Source organism: Kogia breviceps, chromosome 1 (genome assembly GCF_026419965.1).
Source record: "Kogia breviceps isolate mKogBre1 chromosome 1, mKogBre1 haplotype 1, whole genome shotgun sequence".
In the NCBI taxonomy this organism is placed as follows: Eukaryota; Metazoa; Chordata; class Mammalia; order Artiodactyla; family Physeteridae; genus Kogia; species Kogia breviceps.
The window spans coordinates 184201544-184216860 of record NC_081310.1 but is presented as its reverse complement, the minus strand read 5'-3'; the positions used below and the strand labels follow the sequence as shown (position 1 = coordinate 184216860).

At 50.2% G+C, this 15317-nt stretch overlaps 1 protein-coding gene across 1 annotated transcript; it reads right to left on the bottom strand.

The window, feature by feature from the left end:
* Positions 1 to 7610: 7610 nt before the first annotated feature.
* ID3 (inhibitor of DNA binding 3) lies at positions 7611 to 9249 on the bottom strand. Its single transcript, XM_059062483.2, has 3 exons — positions 8852 to 9249; positions 8655 to 8737; positions 7611 to 8099 (listed from the first exon to the last, which is right to left on the bottom strand). The coding sequence occupies exons 1-2, from the start codon at positions 9149 to 9151 to the stop codon at positions 8678 to 8680; spliced, it is 360 nt and encodes a 119-aa protein (XP_058918466.1). The 5' UTR covers positions 9152 to 9249; the 3' UTR covers positions 7611 to 8099; positions 8655 to 8677.
* Between the last annotated feature and the right edge of the window lie 6068 nt (positions 9250 to 15317).

Below are 15317 nucleotides of genomic sequence, written 5' to 3'. Positions count from 1 at the left end.
ATGCTAAGATAAGGAATGACAGCTAGCATTTGGCGGGGTCCTATTACGTGTCAAGCATTAGACTCAGAGTGCTATGTGTTAACTAATTTAATCCTCACAAGGCAGTGACTTTTATTATCCCCATTTTATAGGTGCAGACACTGAGGACGAAGGAAGCTAAGGAACTTGTCCAAGTTCACGCTGCTAGTGGGGGACTGCAGGCACTCACAGGCATTTCAGTAGCCAAACATTGTATGTTCAATTGAAAGTTTACTACAAGATTCACAGGGACTTCCCTGGCGGTCCAGTGGTTAAAACTCCATGCTTCCAAGGCAGGGGGGTGTGGGTTAGGTCCCTGGTCAGGGAACTAAGATCCCACATGTTGCGTGGCAGGGCCAAAAAAAAAAAAAAAAAAATCCAAAAAGATTCACAGATGAGGATGATGACACAGAAGCAGGTGGCTCCTGCTTCACTAGATCGTGATAAAATTATAAGGACTGCCAATTTCAAGCATCTCACCTGTGCCAGGTACTCTATCTCTGCTGTCTTATTTAATTCCTACAACAACCCTATGAAAGAGGTACTATTGGGAGTTTCAGATGAAAAACTGAGGCTCAGAGAGGTGGTCACACAGCTAAGAAGTGGCAGAGACAGGTCGGTCTGGTCACAAAGCTCCTGCTCATACCTGTGATTATGCCACGTTGGGCCTCCAGGTCCTCTGGCCTCTGGGTCACGTACTTCCTACCCCAAACCCCAACCCCCAACCCCCATTCTCTTCTAAAAAGGGGTGCTTTCATGAGTAGGCTGAGCCTGGGTCTAAAGCTCCATCCTTCCACCAGCTGAAAACACATTTGTCATGAAATAATTACAAATCCCAATAATGAGAAAGTAGTAGCTGGGCACGGACTGGGAGTGTGAAGATCTGGTTTTTAATCTCTAGGTCTGTGAGGGGGTCTTTCCCTATGACATTGGATGAGTTGCTTACCCCCTCTGGGACTCCAGTTTCTCCATCTGTGAAACAGGACTATTCCTAACTCCATCTGTGACTTACTGAGTGCCTCCATGTGCCGGCAGGCTTCTCAGTGCTTTACCTGTAGCTCCTTACTGAATACTCAGCAGGACTCTGTGCTGGCTCTGTGCTGGCTCTCTGAGGCTCAGAGAGGTGAAGGAGCTTTTGTCCAAGGTGGCAGAGCCTGGGAGTGGAGATGCTGGGCTGCAGCTCTGCTTTTTAAGTCCCTGCACTATTCCTCAAGGCACCAAGCTGTCCTGCTGATCAGATACTCCTGTGTGTGTGTTGTGTGTGTGTGTGTGTGTGTGTGTGTGAAAGGCCTCTGAAGAGCACACATGCTAGACAGGCAGTGCTGAGATGCTGGGATTGGATTATGCCAACAATACTGCCACCCAGAAAGATGAGGGAGGAATTATGTGAGGAATCTGACAACCACGCCCAGCAAGCTCTGCGGATGGCGTCACCCAGGGCCTACCAAGTGCCAGGCGCTTTACATATGTCGTCTGCTTTAATCATCACAGCGGCCATCTAAGGCTCTGAGAGGATAAATAACGTACCTGTGATGGCATAGCTGATACATGACAAAGCTAGGATTTCAGCCAGCATCTGTCTGATTCCCAAACTCACAGAAAGTACGGGAGGGCTGTGGGGTCTGGCTGAGGCCAATTCTGTGTGACCGTTGGTTTGTACAAAGTTAAAAAAACTGCAGGGAATTCCCTGGCGGTCCAGTGGTTAGGACTCAGCGCTTTTACTGCTGTGGCTCGGGTTCAGTCCCTGGCTGGGGAACTAATATCCTGCAAGCCGTGCAGCACGACCAAAAAATATATAAAATTTAAAACTGCAGACATCAACAGGACTGGATATGGAAGCTATGTTGGAGACCTGGGCTCTGACACTTACTCCAGGGACCTTTGGCAGGTCCCTTAATATCTGTGAGCCTCACAGGGGTGAAATGGAGGCAGTCCCCCGGTCTCACATTACCACATAGACTAGAATGCCGTGTACTAGTGAATGGCCTCTTTTGAACACTTTCTTGCTGCTGTCTTTGAATGTGGAGTCAAACTTGCCGAGGGAAATGTGATGGACAGGAGTCAGGACCAACATTTAGGCCCCTCAGGGCCCACCTGGATGAACCCTGGATGGAAGCTGGGATCCACCCTTCATGCATCTGGAGCCAATGCAAGAACTGCCAGAGGCCCTGGTGGGGAAGAGACGTGTGTGAGTGGTGGTGGAGGGGACTGTCTTGACGGTGCCTAAGTACTTGTCTCCTCCCCCCAGAACCTATAGTGGCCAAGTACCCAGTGTCTTGAAACCTTTTTTTTTTTTTTTTTTTTAAATGCTAAAAATGGCATAGGCTGGAAACAAAACCAGGTTCAGGAAGAACCTGGATCGGTGAGCGGGCAGGTTATTCTGGGGAGTCTGCCTTGGGTACCCTCATTGCCACACAACACACACTTTTAGCCCCAAACCAACCAACTGCCAGCTGGCCAGCGACCACCTCGGCTTAGGGTAATGAGTCCCATATGTTTCCATAAGAACCCAGCTAAGCTTTTCCCCAACAGTTCTTAAAAAGTGTTCTCTCTCCTCTCTGGCTTCACTTGGCCACCCTTGTTTCATTTGCTCCTAATGAAGGCGCAAGGGAGGGGACCGGGTGGCAATGACAAGGAGACAATGCTTTAAGGAGCCACCATTCCCTGACTTCACATTTCCAGATCCTCAGGTGGGGGGCTGCGCAGTCCACCAGCCCCTGGCAGTCCCTCTGTGAGGGCTGTGTGATTCCTGAAGCCTCTCAGGGCCTCAGCTGCCCCATCTCTAAAGTGGGAATAAGAATCCTTGCTCTGGGGCTTCCCTGGTGGCGCAGTGGTTGAGAGTCTGCCTGCCGATGCAGGGGACACGGGTTCGTGCCCCGGTCCGGGAAGATCCCACGTGCCGCGGAGCGGCTGGGCCCGTGAGCCATGGCCGCTGAGCCTGCGCGTCTGGAGCCTGTGCTCCACAACGGGAGTGGCCACAACAGTGAGAGCCCCGCATACTGCAAAAAAAAAAAAAAAAAAAAGGAATCCTTGCTCTGGGGAGGCAGAGTAGCACACGAAGTTTCCTAGATACAAAGTTAGGAGGTATGGGTTCGAGTCCTGTCTTTTTTTTTTTTTTTGGTCACGCTTGCGGAATATTAGTTCCCCCACCAGGGATTGAAACTGGGTCACGCCAGTGAAAGTGCTGAGTCCTAACCACTGGACCGCCAGGGAATTCCCTCAAGTTCTGTCTTGACCACGAATTTGCTTTGTGTCCCTGAGCAGGCTCCTTCCCCTCTTGGGCCACATGCGTGACCTCTAAGGGTCCTTCCATCCCTGACAGCCTTGAGGTTTATGAACAAATGACAGAAAGGTACAGGGAAGAGCATCAACTTACCTGCTAAACATGGGTGGCTCCAAGGCCGGATCCCTTGGAAGCCCAAGGCCTGCCTGCCACGGCCAGTGTTACTGCCAGTCTGACCATGGTCTGGCTCAATGAGGGTTTTGCCTCCAGGCTCTGGCACAAGGTAGGAGCAGGGTGGTGTTGAGGACAGGGTGTGTCCCAGATGGAAGGGCCGCTCCACAGCCTGGGTGATGCAGGGAGAGGCTATGGTCAGCCCCCAGCCATGGAGGGATATGAATCCAAGTTCAGAGAGCTACAGCGCCCCCTTCCCCTTATCTGGCTTACCAAAGGCCACCCCTAAATCCTGGTCTCTGGGTGACCTACTACCCTGATCCAGACTGTCCACTGACTCTACCCAAAGATTGACTCACTAGCCTTGGCCGCTGATGCTATTCAGACTAACCCTCACACCCTGTCTATTAAGCCCAGCCACAGACTGACGGCTGCCAACTTCTACCCACACTATCTCCAAACCTTGCCAGTCTGGATGAACCCCAATTCTGACCTCACTCTGACCCCTCACTCTACTTTCAGACTGACCCCGATTTCGGTCACCAAGTGACCCCCTGACCTTGCCACTGACTGACTCTTAACAGCAGAAATAATCAGAGAACAATTAAATGCTAAACTCTAAGTGAAATAGGACAGGGAGGAGAGTCGGGCAGGGTGGGGAGGGAGACTGGCAGAGGGCAGAGGCTTGGCGGAGGGCAGAGGCTGGGCGGAGGGCGGAGGGCAGAGGCTTGGCGGAGGGCAGAGGCTTGCCGGAGGACCCCGGTGGGCCTGGGGCCACACTCGTAAGGTCGGAGAGGCCTTGTGCGGGGCACGTCGCAGGCGCTCGAGGAATGCGATTTGCCTGAAAGAATGAAGGAAGGAAGGAACGGGGTGCGATCCAGGGCGGCCGCCCGGATCGGGCAAAGCTGCCGAGGCAGGAAGCGGGGTGGGGGCGCGCCGAGGCTGCAGCGGCCCGAGCGCAGCTGGGGGCAGCGGGAGAGCAGTCGGGTCAGCAACTCCGCTGGGTGGGGGGCCCCCCAGGCCGGGAGGCTGGGAACCGGGAGGCCGCGCTGCTGGCAGGGTGGCTGGGGCGCCGCGAGGCTCCGGATGGGCTGGGAGCCCCGCCCGCAGGCTGCGGAGGGAGCCGGAGCCAGAGCGGAGCCAGAGCTCAGACATCCGGGCGCCAGCGAACACCTGCGAGCGGCCCCCAGGGCCCGCGGGGGGAGCGCGGGTCGTCGGGCCGGGGGCGGGGCCAGCTAGGCTCCGCCCAGCTGGGCTCTGGGCCACGTGGGCCGAGGCTCCGCCCCTGCCCCGGCGCAGAGAAGAGGCTGCGGGGAACGCCTCTCGCAGTAGAGCAGAGCGCGGGCAGAGCGGACCTGGAGGCGCAGTTCTGCGAGAAAGAGAGCGAAAGGAGGATTTAGGATGTAGCCTGGGGAATGGAGAAGAGTGGTAGCCGTGAGAGGTGATGAGACCGGGAAGACAGATAATTGACGGTTGTCCGGCACATCCACAGCAAAGGAGAGCTGTAACTGGCCTTCTTGGAAAGGGCACTATCTCCGGTGTCACAGGCATGAATTTGAATCCCTGCTTTGTTACTTAGGAGCCGTGTGGCCACGGGCAAGTAACTTCGCCTGTTCTGAACCTGTTTTTTTATTTACACAGTAAGAATCCCTTCCAAAAGTCCGTTTTTCAGAGCTGATGCAATAGTGAACTGTAAGACTCAGTTAATAGTGAATCTTGTATTTTCAGGGAGCCTGGTAGATGCTTTACGCATGTTATTTTTAATCCGAACCACAGACCTGCAAAGGGAGTACCATCATCCCATTTCACAAATAAGAGGGAGACCTGGGGTGGGCTTAGGTCTTTCATTCAGCAAGCACTTACTGGGGACCAAATATGTGCCAGGTAAAGGGAATGGTGAGGGGAAAAAATTGGTCTGGAGTAGAGGTAAGAACATGGACTTCGAAGCTAGATGGTGCTGGATGGTGCCTTGCTGTGGCACTTCCTTGCTTTGTGACCTGGATCAAATTAATCAGCCTCTCTGAATCTGTTTCCTCTGTAAAATGGGAATAATGATACCCACTTTGCTGGGTTGTGGTGAGGATTAGAAAAAATTAAGATAAAATAGAGCCTGACATTTGATAGGTGTTTATGACAGAAGACAACTATGCTCTCTGAGTTTTCTCATCTGGGGCCAAATTGCTTTCACTCCCTAATGACTAATGAATTGGTGTGCTGGTTTCAGCTTTTGTCCCAGCCACCTGACCAGCTCAGTCTCGGAGGACCTTACAGGCAATTTCCTTGGAATTAGCTTAATAATACCTTGTAGGTGTGTGATGCATTTCAAAGAACTTTCCACCATTATCTCTGTCCAGGGAGGCAGCAGTACAAGAATCGCCAGCTGCTGAGCAGGGGAGGAGAGAGGCTTGGAGAGGTGAGGTGTCTTGCTCAAGCTCACATGGCAGATGCGCGATTCAGCTCTTCCTAGCCTTCCACAGTCCCGCAGCTTCTGAGCAGGAAGCAGCATACTGTGGCAGAAAGGGCACAGGACGTTGAGTTCAGTGCCTGGCTTTACTGCAATTAATGGTGTAATGTGGGGCCGGGTGCCTCAGAACTGTTTTCTCAATGTTAGCAGTCTCATACAGACGTGGAAACTGAGGCTGAATAGACGCAGTTGCTAGCTTGCAGTCAAACTGCTAGTATGTGGCAGACAAGGGTTTGCACCCTTGTGTGGCTGACTCCAGAGCCAGCAGAGGACACTGAACAAATGATCCAAGGTATACCCAGCCTGGGTCTTGTACTTACTTGGTTTGAAGCAAGGGTTCCTCACATGGGGTCTGAGGGCTTCCCAGGGCATTGGAGGTATGCTATTGCTCTGCAGTGTGTGTGTGTGTGTGTGTGTGTGTGTGTGTGTGTGTGTGTGTGTGTGTGTATCTTCTGAAGAGAGCATTCATACCTTACATCAGATCATCGGAGAAGACCAGGAAACAGGTTAAGAACACTGGTCAGCTAGGAGGGTGGTTTGCAGAGACAAAGGTTGCCTCCCCTCCACATGCCCCTGTTCACCCCTGAAAGCTCACCAGGGTTAAGGCGTGAAGGTGGGTGATGACGTGACCTGTTTCTTATGAAATATTGAAGTAACTCATGCCGGTAGCCAACACACATATGAGATCATATCATAAACAGGAATCTAGTGAGGCCAGGTGCCTGGTGGAACCCACCTGGGGAAGTGTCAGGTGGGGGCAAAGGAGGATGGCATGGTTTGGGGGTCTTGCCCTCTGCCTGACTCTCAGGCCTGGCTCCATGGAATAGCCAGTCTTGGACCCTGCTCCTGTCCACTACTATCATGGTCACTGTAGTTAAGGTTAAAATCCCATCTCTGCCCCTCAAGGGGTTGTGTGAACCTGGCTCCAACCCATTATCCATGAGCCTTAATTTTTCCATTTCTGAAATAGGGCTAAAGATGCTTACAGAATAGGCTCCCAATGGAGATATTATGAGAAGGATATACCAGAAATAAGGGCTGTAGGGCCTCTTCCTCAAATTCCCAGTCTAGGCTCAGAGTCTTCAACTACCTGGTGGTAGAGGGATTTGTTCCCATATTTCCCAACCAGCACCAAAATCCTTCTGATCAGAGCGGCTGAGGATTTGAGGGAAGAGACCCCTCTCCTATTTTCTCCAACTTTGAAAGCCCAAGAGAAAATTAAAACAGAGAACGTGAAGAGGGAAATGAAACCAAGCCCAATGATCCATTTATTCAATTCTGAAATGGGTCTATCAACCACCGACCCTGCCTGGGCACCAGGTGAGGCTTCTCTTCCACATCCCCTGCTAGAAAGACATCATGAATAATTAATGGCATTGAAGAGGACAGCCATCTGCTAGTTAGCAAAACAGCTCCCAGAGTACCTAAGAACTGAGACTCAGGAGACCCGGATTTCTATCCTGAGCCCCCAACTTGCTGGGTGAGCTTGTGCCCGTCCCTTCCCTTCTCCAGTCTTCCCTCACTTGTTAAATGAGACAGGACAAGGCTCTTCTTTGCACTGAATGGATGTGGGGCTCCCCAGCTTCCCCAGCCTTAGCTAGGTATTTTCCCATCTCCCTTTTAAGGGAATAAGCAAGTTTGCTTTTCCCAAGCTCCAAAACATTAATTTAGTTCCCCTAAACTCAGTTTCGTGAGAAAGTGTTAGCACTTAAGGAATCAAATTACATACACAAGTGTTTAAAAACCGTTTATTATGCAAAATGTTAACTTTTATAAAAAGTTTAATATACATCGCATGGTTACAGAAAGTCACCTTCCTGCAAAAAAGGTACAAAAGCTAAATACTCTATTATAGAGTTCATAATCAGGGCAACAGAGCCTTTCTCCAAGGAGACCAGAAGACCAGCTCTACCGCTGCCTTGCCAGAGTTTGGAGAGCAGCCAGCCCCGCCCCCCATACACCTCCACACACTGAAAGACAGTCTTTAAACTTGGGGGTGGGGTGAAGGCTGGGGGAGGTTGCCCAGCTGGTGCCCAGAGCTAGCTCCGGCTCTTTAGGCCACCCAAGTTCACAGTCCTTCGCTCCCGGGCGCAGGTCCAGCCTCGAGGCAGGGGTTTAGGGAAGTCAAGTGGGCAGGGCGAGGTTGGGGCCCATCCATGCCCTCGGGCTTCCGGCCGTAGAGGGTCCCGGGTCCCAGGCGGAACGGGCGCCAGCACCTGCGTTCTGGGCGGGGGAGGAAAGAAGACCAGGGAGCCGTCAGTTTCCGCCGAGCGCGCCGAGGCGGGGGCCGGCCGCAGACTGGCCGGCGCCAAGGAGGAAACTTGGTCTCTACCTCCAGCTGATAACTCCGCGCCCCACGCTGCCCCCACCCAGTTGGCGCCAAAGGACCACAGGCGGAGCTTGCACCGTCCCTCCCTCTTGGAATTAACACTAGCTGGGAGGGGGCTGAGGAAAACATGGATCCTTTTAAGGACTCCAAGCTACATACAGACTGGCTATTTTATTTAGTCGGACCCGCACCTACTTTCTCGCGTCTCTGGCCACTAGGGAAGGTTGGGACACCGTGTGTTTAAGGTTGAAACCAAAACTGGATGGGAAGTGGTTCCGTCATTCATTTGATGTGACCACGGGCAAGTCACTTGCACCTCTCTGGACTCGGTTTCCCTAAACCGAGGGAGCGCGGTAATCCCTTAAAAGGCCTACCAACTCCAGGAATTGCCATTTAAGTACACCAGCTGCCCCCCTTCCCCGCCCCCGGGAGAAGGCGTGGATACTCACCTGGAGGCGCCAGGACGTCCAGGTCAGTGGCAGAAGCTCCTCTGGTCGTTGGAGATCACAAGTTCCGGAGCAAGCTCGGCTGTCTGAGAGAAGGAAAACGGGAGAGTTATGCACGGCGCTAGGAAGTTCTAGGGGTCCCGCAGCATCCCAGCCCTGGAGCTCAGCCCCGCCCCTGCTCCAAGCACGCCCACGCGCACCTGGATGGGAAGATGCGGGCCGTCTGGGGGTCCAGGAGCGGGCTCGGCCAGGACCACCTGAAGGTCGAGGATGTAGTCGATGACGCGCTGCAGGATTTCCACCTGGCTAAGCTGAGTGCCTCGCGGGACTCCGGGTACCAGTTCCCGCAGACGCGAGTAGCAGTGGTTCATGTCGTCAAGCAGGCTCAGCGGCTCCTCAGCTGCCGGGCTCTTGCCGCGGCCCCGCGCGATGGCCAGGCTGCGTTCCGACAGGCAGCACACCGCCTCGTAGCAGCCGCGCACCGGACTCAGCGCCTTCATATTTAGGAATGAGGTTGGAAGTGCCGAAAGAAGCAAAAAGCCAAAGAACCCCTTGAGCAGCTAGCAACGCGCGCAATCTCACGGAGGTCCGCAGTTATAGAGCCCGCCTGGACGACACGCCCCTTTATGCAAAACAGCCCGCCTTGGCCCCGCCTCCGTCGACCCTGGGCGTTCACAGCCCGGGTAAATTGCAAACAGGCTTCCTCTGGCGGGTCTGACGCCGAATACCGCGGAGCCGCGGATTCAAAGAATGAGGAAGCACTGATACAGAAGAGAGGCGGGCCTCTTTGCCAGAAAGGATTTTAAAAATCACTTAAAACCATTAACTTTAAGAATTTGCCTTTTCCTGGCAGCGCCCCAGATTGTAGAGCTCCCCTGCCCCCTGCCAGTCCACCCACAGCCCAACACTGGTTCGAACTCACAGTCTTCCGAGGTCGTAAATCCCCGAACAGCAAAGAAGCTTTTTTTTTTTTTTTTTTTTTGGTAAGCAAAAGATTTTTCAAGGGAAACTTGTAAGGAATTAGTGCCGCCTTGTTCCCCAATTTGCTGTTCTTCTGACCTCCAGACTCACTGGCGTCAGGAATTATCTTGTGACCAGAGGGGAAAAAAATTAATTGCGGTGAAGCTGAGGTTACAATGAAGAAAACAGATTTGGGCTAGGCGCTGAGATTGCAGAAGGAGGAGGGGAAGGGGGTTTGAGCAAAGAACACTATTTATTTGAGCAACAGGGGGAAAGAAAAAAAAAAAAGAAAGCAGCCTGAGTCGTGCTTTTTGCATGGGGAAGGAAGAGAGCTCCCCATTCTCTGGCCCCATGCACTCCATAAGGAGCCAAATATATGCCCAGTTATATTTGAGAAGCGAGTTTGATTAGAATTTTGGACAGGGTTTTGAATTGGGGTGCAAAAGGGATGATTTCTAAATAACCTTTTTAGGAGCTCCCGTTAGGTCAGCAAATCTCTTTTAACTCTCACTTCTCCCTTCCCCCATTCTCCACACACCTCTATGTGGAAAACAATAGTTTGGTAATTTCATCACTCTATTGTCTATCCCTCTCTGCTATGGAAGGGCAGGCCACCTGGACTGGATTATTCTTAGCCTTGCTGAAATGGCTCCAGCTCTATCTTGAGAGCCCAGGAAAGGGACCAGGGGACAGGCAAGTAAGACCCGTATCGCAACGGGACATTGCATTCAGTATTCTTTGCTTGTCATCGTGTCATTTCCAAGGACTTTTGGGAATCTGCAGCCTCAGAATGCTGGTTTCCATCATGGAACTGGCCAGATGGGATCCCCCAATGGTAGCTTCCTTAATCAGTCAGTTGGTAAATATTTATGGAGTCGCTTCACATAAAACAGTGGCTCCTGCTCTCAAGAATCTCACAATTTGGGGAGACAAGATTAACACAGGAAACAATTAAGAGTTCTATAGTATGTGGCACTGATTAATAGGACAATGGGAGCTAGGAGAGTCTCAAAATAGTCATAGTAAATAGGACACTGGACTGGGAATTAGGAGTCCTAGATACAACATACCAGCCTTTCCAATAATTTGTCATGTGATCTTGAACAAGCCCAGGTACCCTGGCCTTAGTTGCCTTGTGAACAAAACGGGGAAATGGTGCTAAGTGATTATTTAAAATCCTTTCCAGCTCTAGAAGTCTAACGCTTTATGAAATTTGGATGGGCAGGTGTGGGATGGTAAAGGGTACAGAAAGGAGTTATAAAATATTTCCAAGGTCACACCACAAGTAATGGTAGAGGCAGCCCTGAATCCTTGTTCTTTGCTGTCATACCACAGGACTCTGTGTCCCAAGAAAGAGTCGAAAGACTTCTTCCTGAAATATAAATGTTTTCCAGGACAGCCTCTTTGGTATAAGAGAGTATCCCATGAATGGACAGATCAGTCTATATAGGCTACAGATGTCAAGTGACGAGCATGCCAGGTATTTGGTCTTGGGAAGGGAATATGGTGGCTATGCGGACTCCTGAATGACCAAATGGAAAACACTTTTCTGTCACGCAGACTTCCGTGGTTTGTGCAAAATAGTCAAGCCCAGGTTCTGGAAAATATCATGGCCTTCAGAGCTAGGCAGATTTATGTTCAAATTCCCATTCGTTTTTACTAATAATGTGAACTTTGGGTAAGTCACCTCTGAGCCTCAATTTTCCAATTTATAAAATGGAGCTAACTAGACCTACCTCATTCCTTCAACAAATAATTACTAGACGCCTCTTCTCTGCAAGGCGCTTGACATACTCTCTCCCTCACATCCATTAGTCTCCTTGGTGCCCGAGGACCCAGCAAGTGGCTGGCTGAGTGGTCTGTGCTCAGTCCCCAGGACTACACAGATTCCCTTCTCTCCTTTTCCCTCCCCCATTACTACCCACTGCTGCCTCAGACTTGTGCAGCCATTTGCAAAGCACCTTCACATTATCTCCCAAGAAGCTTTCGGGGTGAAATGCCCATGAGCTTGGTGACATTGGCAGGAGAGGGATGCCAGGATCGGCAAGCAGAATTCTGTCCTGGTCATGTCAGTAACTTGCAATGTGGCCTTGGAAGAATTTCTTTCCTTCCTGGGCTTCATTTTCTGTAAAATTGAGGGAGGGGGAACAAATGACCTCTAAGGGTACTCTCCAATGTAAGATTCTAATTCTGAAAGAAATGGGTTACGGTTGAGAACACTGAATAAAGTTTGAGCCCCAAAGACTTCTTTTTCCCAACAGCGGACTGGAGGGCTAGCTCAGGCCTTCTGCAACTTGTTTAGCGGTGGTGGGGCCTCAGTCTCTTATTCCAAATGCCTCTGAACTTTCTCTTCCCAGTTCTGCGCCTTTTACCAGCTTTTTCCCCCCTCTTGCATTTTTTATTTTTATGAAAGGATGTCATTAAGGCTTTTGTCTGCGCTGTTTTTGTTTCAGAACTTTTCTCACAATCCTATTTTTTGTTGAGGAATCCGCTCCTTTGCCCAGCTGTGGGTCCCGGTCCCACAGCTGTGTTGATCTAAGACTCAGCCCCAGACAGCCTGGCGCCAGGGTGGGACGTCATGCGTTCACACAGGGATGCGTGTCCCAGGCAACCTTTCCTCGGGCAGTCACCGGCCGGCGACTGCCGTCCCCACCAATGAGCGTCCGACACCCGAGAAAGGGGAGGGGTCTGCGCCGCCCCGACTCGCAAGCGGCTTGTGAATTGCAGATGCTGAGAACTTGATAACGTTCCTTGAATTGGGGCCCTTTAAAGTCTTTTTTTCCTTCTCTCTATCTCTTTTAGTTCTTTCTTTTCTTTCTTTTGTTTATTCCCTTTCTTGCCACCTTCTGCCTTTATCTATATATGTTTATAAGTTTTCGTCTTCTTCCTTTTTAAACTATCTCCTCCCAGTGTCAGGAATCATTTTGTAAGCATTTCCAGGAACTGAATCTTTCTTTGCCAAAATTAAAAAAAAAAAAAAAAAAAAGAAAAGGAAAAAAAAGTCAGTGTTGTGCTCTCTGATTTTTTTTAAGAGTTGGCAGAACTATTAAGTTATACTGCTTTGTCTTTAAAATTTTGAAAAGTGGTCGGGGGTCTCTGAGCTGTCGATTTCAAAGCCAAAGTAATGATGATGAGAATTGCAGATGTCTTTTTGCCTAAACTGAGCTTCTATCTATTTGTCTACCTTTCTATTTTTTGCCATTAATGTTGAAAGTGGGGATCAAGGGAACTTCCAAATCTTGCCCAAGGTTACTCTGGATGTCAGTTGCTGACCTGTAGCCAGGACCCAGCCCTCCCCCTCATTTGGCTTCCTGTCCATTCTGCCCTCTAACTCTCCTTAGCATTAGGGTGGTCTGCTGTAGTCTCAGGACATCCCCAGATGCTGCATTTTTTAATATGTACCTGTTTGCTCACAAAGTACATGTAAAGGTGTGCAGAGGACTTCCCAGCCATACACTTAGAACATACCCCTTCTCCTCCCCCAAGCAAGGCTAGACCTCAAACTACTTCTTGAGACTCATGTGATACAAGAAGAGCACAGGGAATTCAGAATCAAGGCTCAAACCCTTGGATGGACTACTTATTCCTCCCTCTGCCTCAGTTGTCTCCTTGTCAAATGAGGTGAAAAATAATATCCACCGACCTTATTTACAGCTGGGAGGATCAAGAAGACAGGGATGGAAAGTGCCGTAGGAACCAATTAGTTATTTTCATGTGCTATGATGTGATGTAGTCCCTGGTGAGTGAGATAGGTGGTACCAAGTGAGCTTAACGTTTCCTGCTGAGTCTGGTCCCAGGAACATATGAAATACTGCGAAGGGGACTGTGGTGAGCATCTAGATCTAAGGCCTGAGTCCTTATAGGAATGGGGATTTCAGGGGCCTCCAAGATGGGCTACTCTACAGGTCAAAGGACTTGGTGCTGCCACTGCTGCCGCCGCCACCACCACCACCACCACCACCATCATCATCCTTCATTGAATCTTAACTATTTGCCAAGTCCCACTTGCCTTCTCAGACATTATCTCATTGACCCATTTTACGCACCAGGAGACTGAGGCTCAGAGAGGTTAATGTGCTTGCCCACGGTCACATGCTAATAAGTTGCAGATCTAAGATTTGCACCCAGGTCTGCCTGTCTCAAAACTTTTATCCTTCTGTGTTTATGCTTTTCCTTCTGCCCTTTCAAGGGACCTCCTAGGAAGGTAGTTTGGACCTGAGAGGGCTTAATTCCACCGGATAGAGAAAAGTAAGGGGGGGGCAGGCATTACTTTGGAAGACAGACACTAAGGTATTAGGAAATGTCTTCTAAGTAGAGAGACTCAGAGAGCATTGGAAATTTCTTGGAAAAATTTCCCCCCCCTAAAAAACCTTCCTGTCCACGCTTTCAGGGATGTTTATTCTTAAACAAAGTGCAGGCTGACTACTCCTGTTTTTAGGAGTCAACTTGGGAGTTGAGTTTCCTCCCTCTCTCCTTCTTTCAACCCAAAGCCAGCCTAGCTTGGTCCAGCCATACCACCTGAAGTTAACTAACCCCTTATGTCAGCAGGTAGGCAGTGACCATGGGATGTCCAGGGGCTGGCTTGGCATCTGGGGTGTGTGTGGGTGGACAACCACAGGAAAGTAGGAAGAGACTTTGTTTTCTGGGAACCTATGTTGTGCTGCTGCTTTATAAATTCTTATATAATCTTCTCTAGAGTCTTTTGGGGGTAGATATCGTGACAAAGGTACTGAGGTCAAAGAGATCTGTCCACAGAGCTAGCAGGCACAAAACTCCAAAAATCAAAATTTGAACTCAAGCCTGTGGCTCAAACATTGATGCATACAAGGATGGAGACAAACATTCAAACTGCACACAGCCTCCAGACACACAAGGACTAGTTTCCTCACCTTAGCATTTCTAGGCTAATGAGGACAGACAGGGACAACCTCATTTCCCTGTTAAGAAAAGTTTGGAACTTCTAGACTTTGGAGAGCATCAGTAAGTTATGTAGGAGTTTAACTCTGATTTAACAAATAGCAAAAGGCAAAGAATATGTTGCAGAGGTTTTGCTATTTCCAAAGCACTTTCATTCATGGTTTCATTGAACACTTCCAACCACCATATGGGGCTTATAGCACACCTGCTTTGTAATCATATCATATCTGTCTTCCTGGTCTCAGTATCCCTCACAGTGCCTGGCACAGAGTGGGCAATTAGTAAAGATGTACTGGATTAAGTTCCACCCCAGTAATCACTTTTGGGAGACCACTTATGGGATGTTCTTTGTCGCAGACAGAGGCTGACAGTTGGATTTGGGCTCCCACTAATGGGGTTCAGGAAAGGCTTTAGAAAGATGATGGAATCCAAGGCAAGAAAAGATGAAGGCAAAAAAAAAAAGGCCTTGAAAAGCAACATTCACCCTGCTCAGATATTGTCTTGTGTTGGTCTAGATCCCAGCAACAGTTCAAAAGCTGCGAGGATAGGTATGGGAGGGATTCGGCCTTGGGACAGAGCTGACCCTGTCAGAGAGGAAAAGTCCCCCTCACACCCAATGGGGTACTGAGGTGGAAATGCAGGGGTGCCAGAAAGCAGAGGCAGAGGCTGCAGCTCAGAGAGAGCCTCCTGCCAGCCAAAGCCACCCTTGAGTGTCATCATTACAGCAGCCCACGCATCAGCAGGCTCATAAGGGATAACTTTTGCCAAGTGCCAACAACAAGTCAGGCA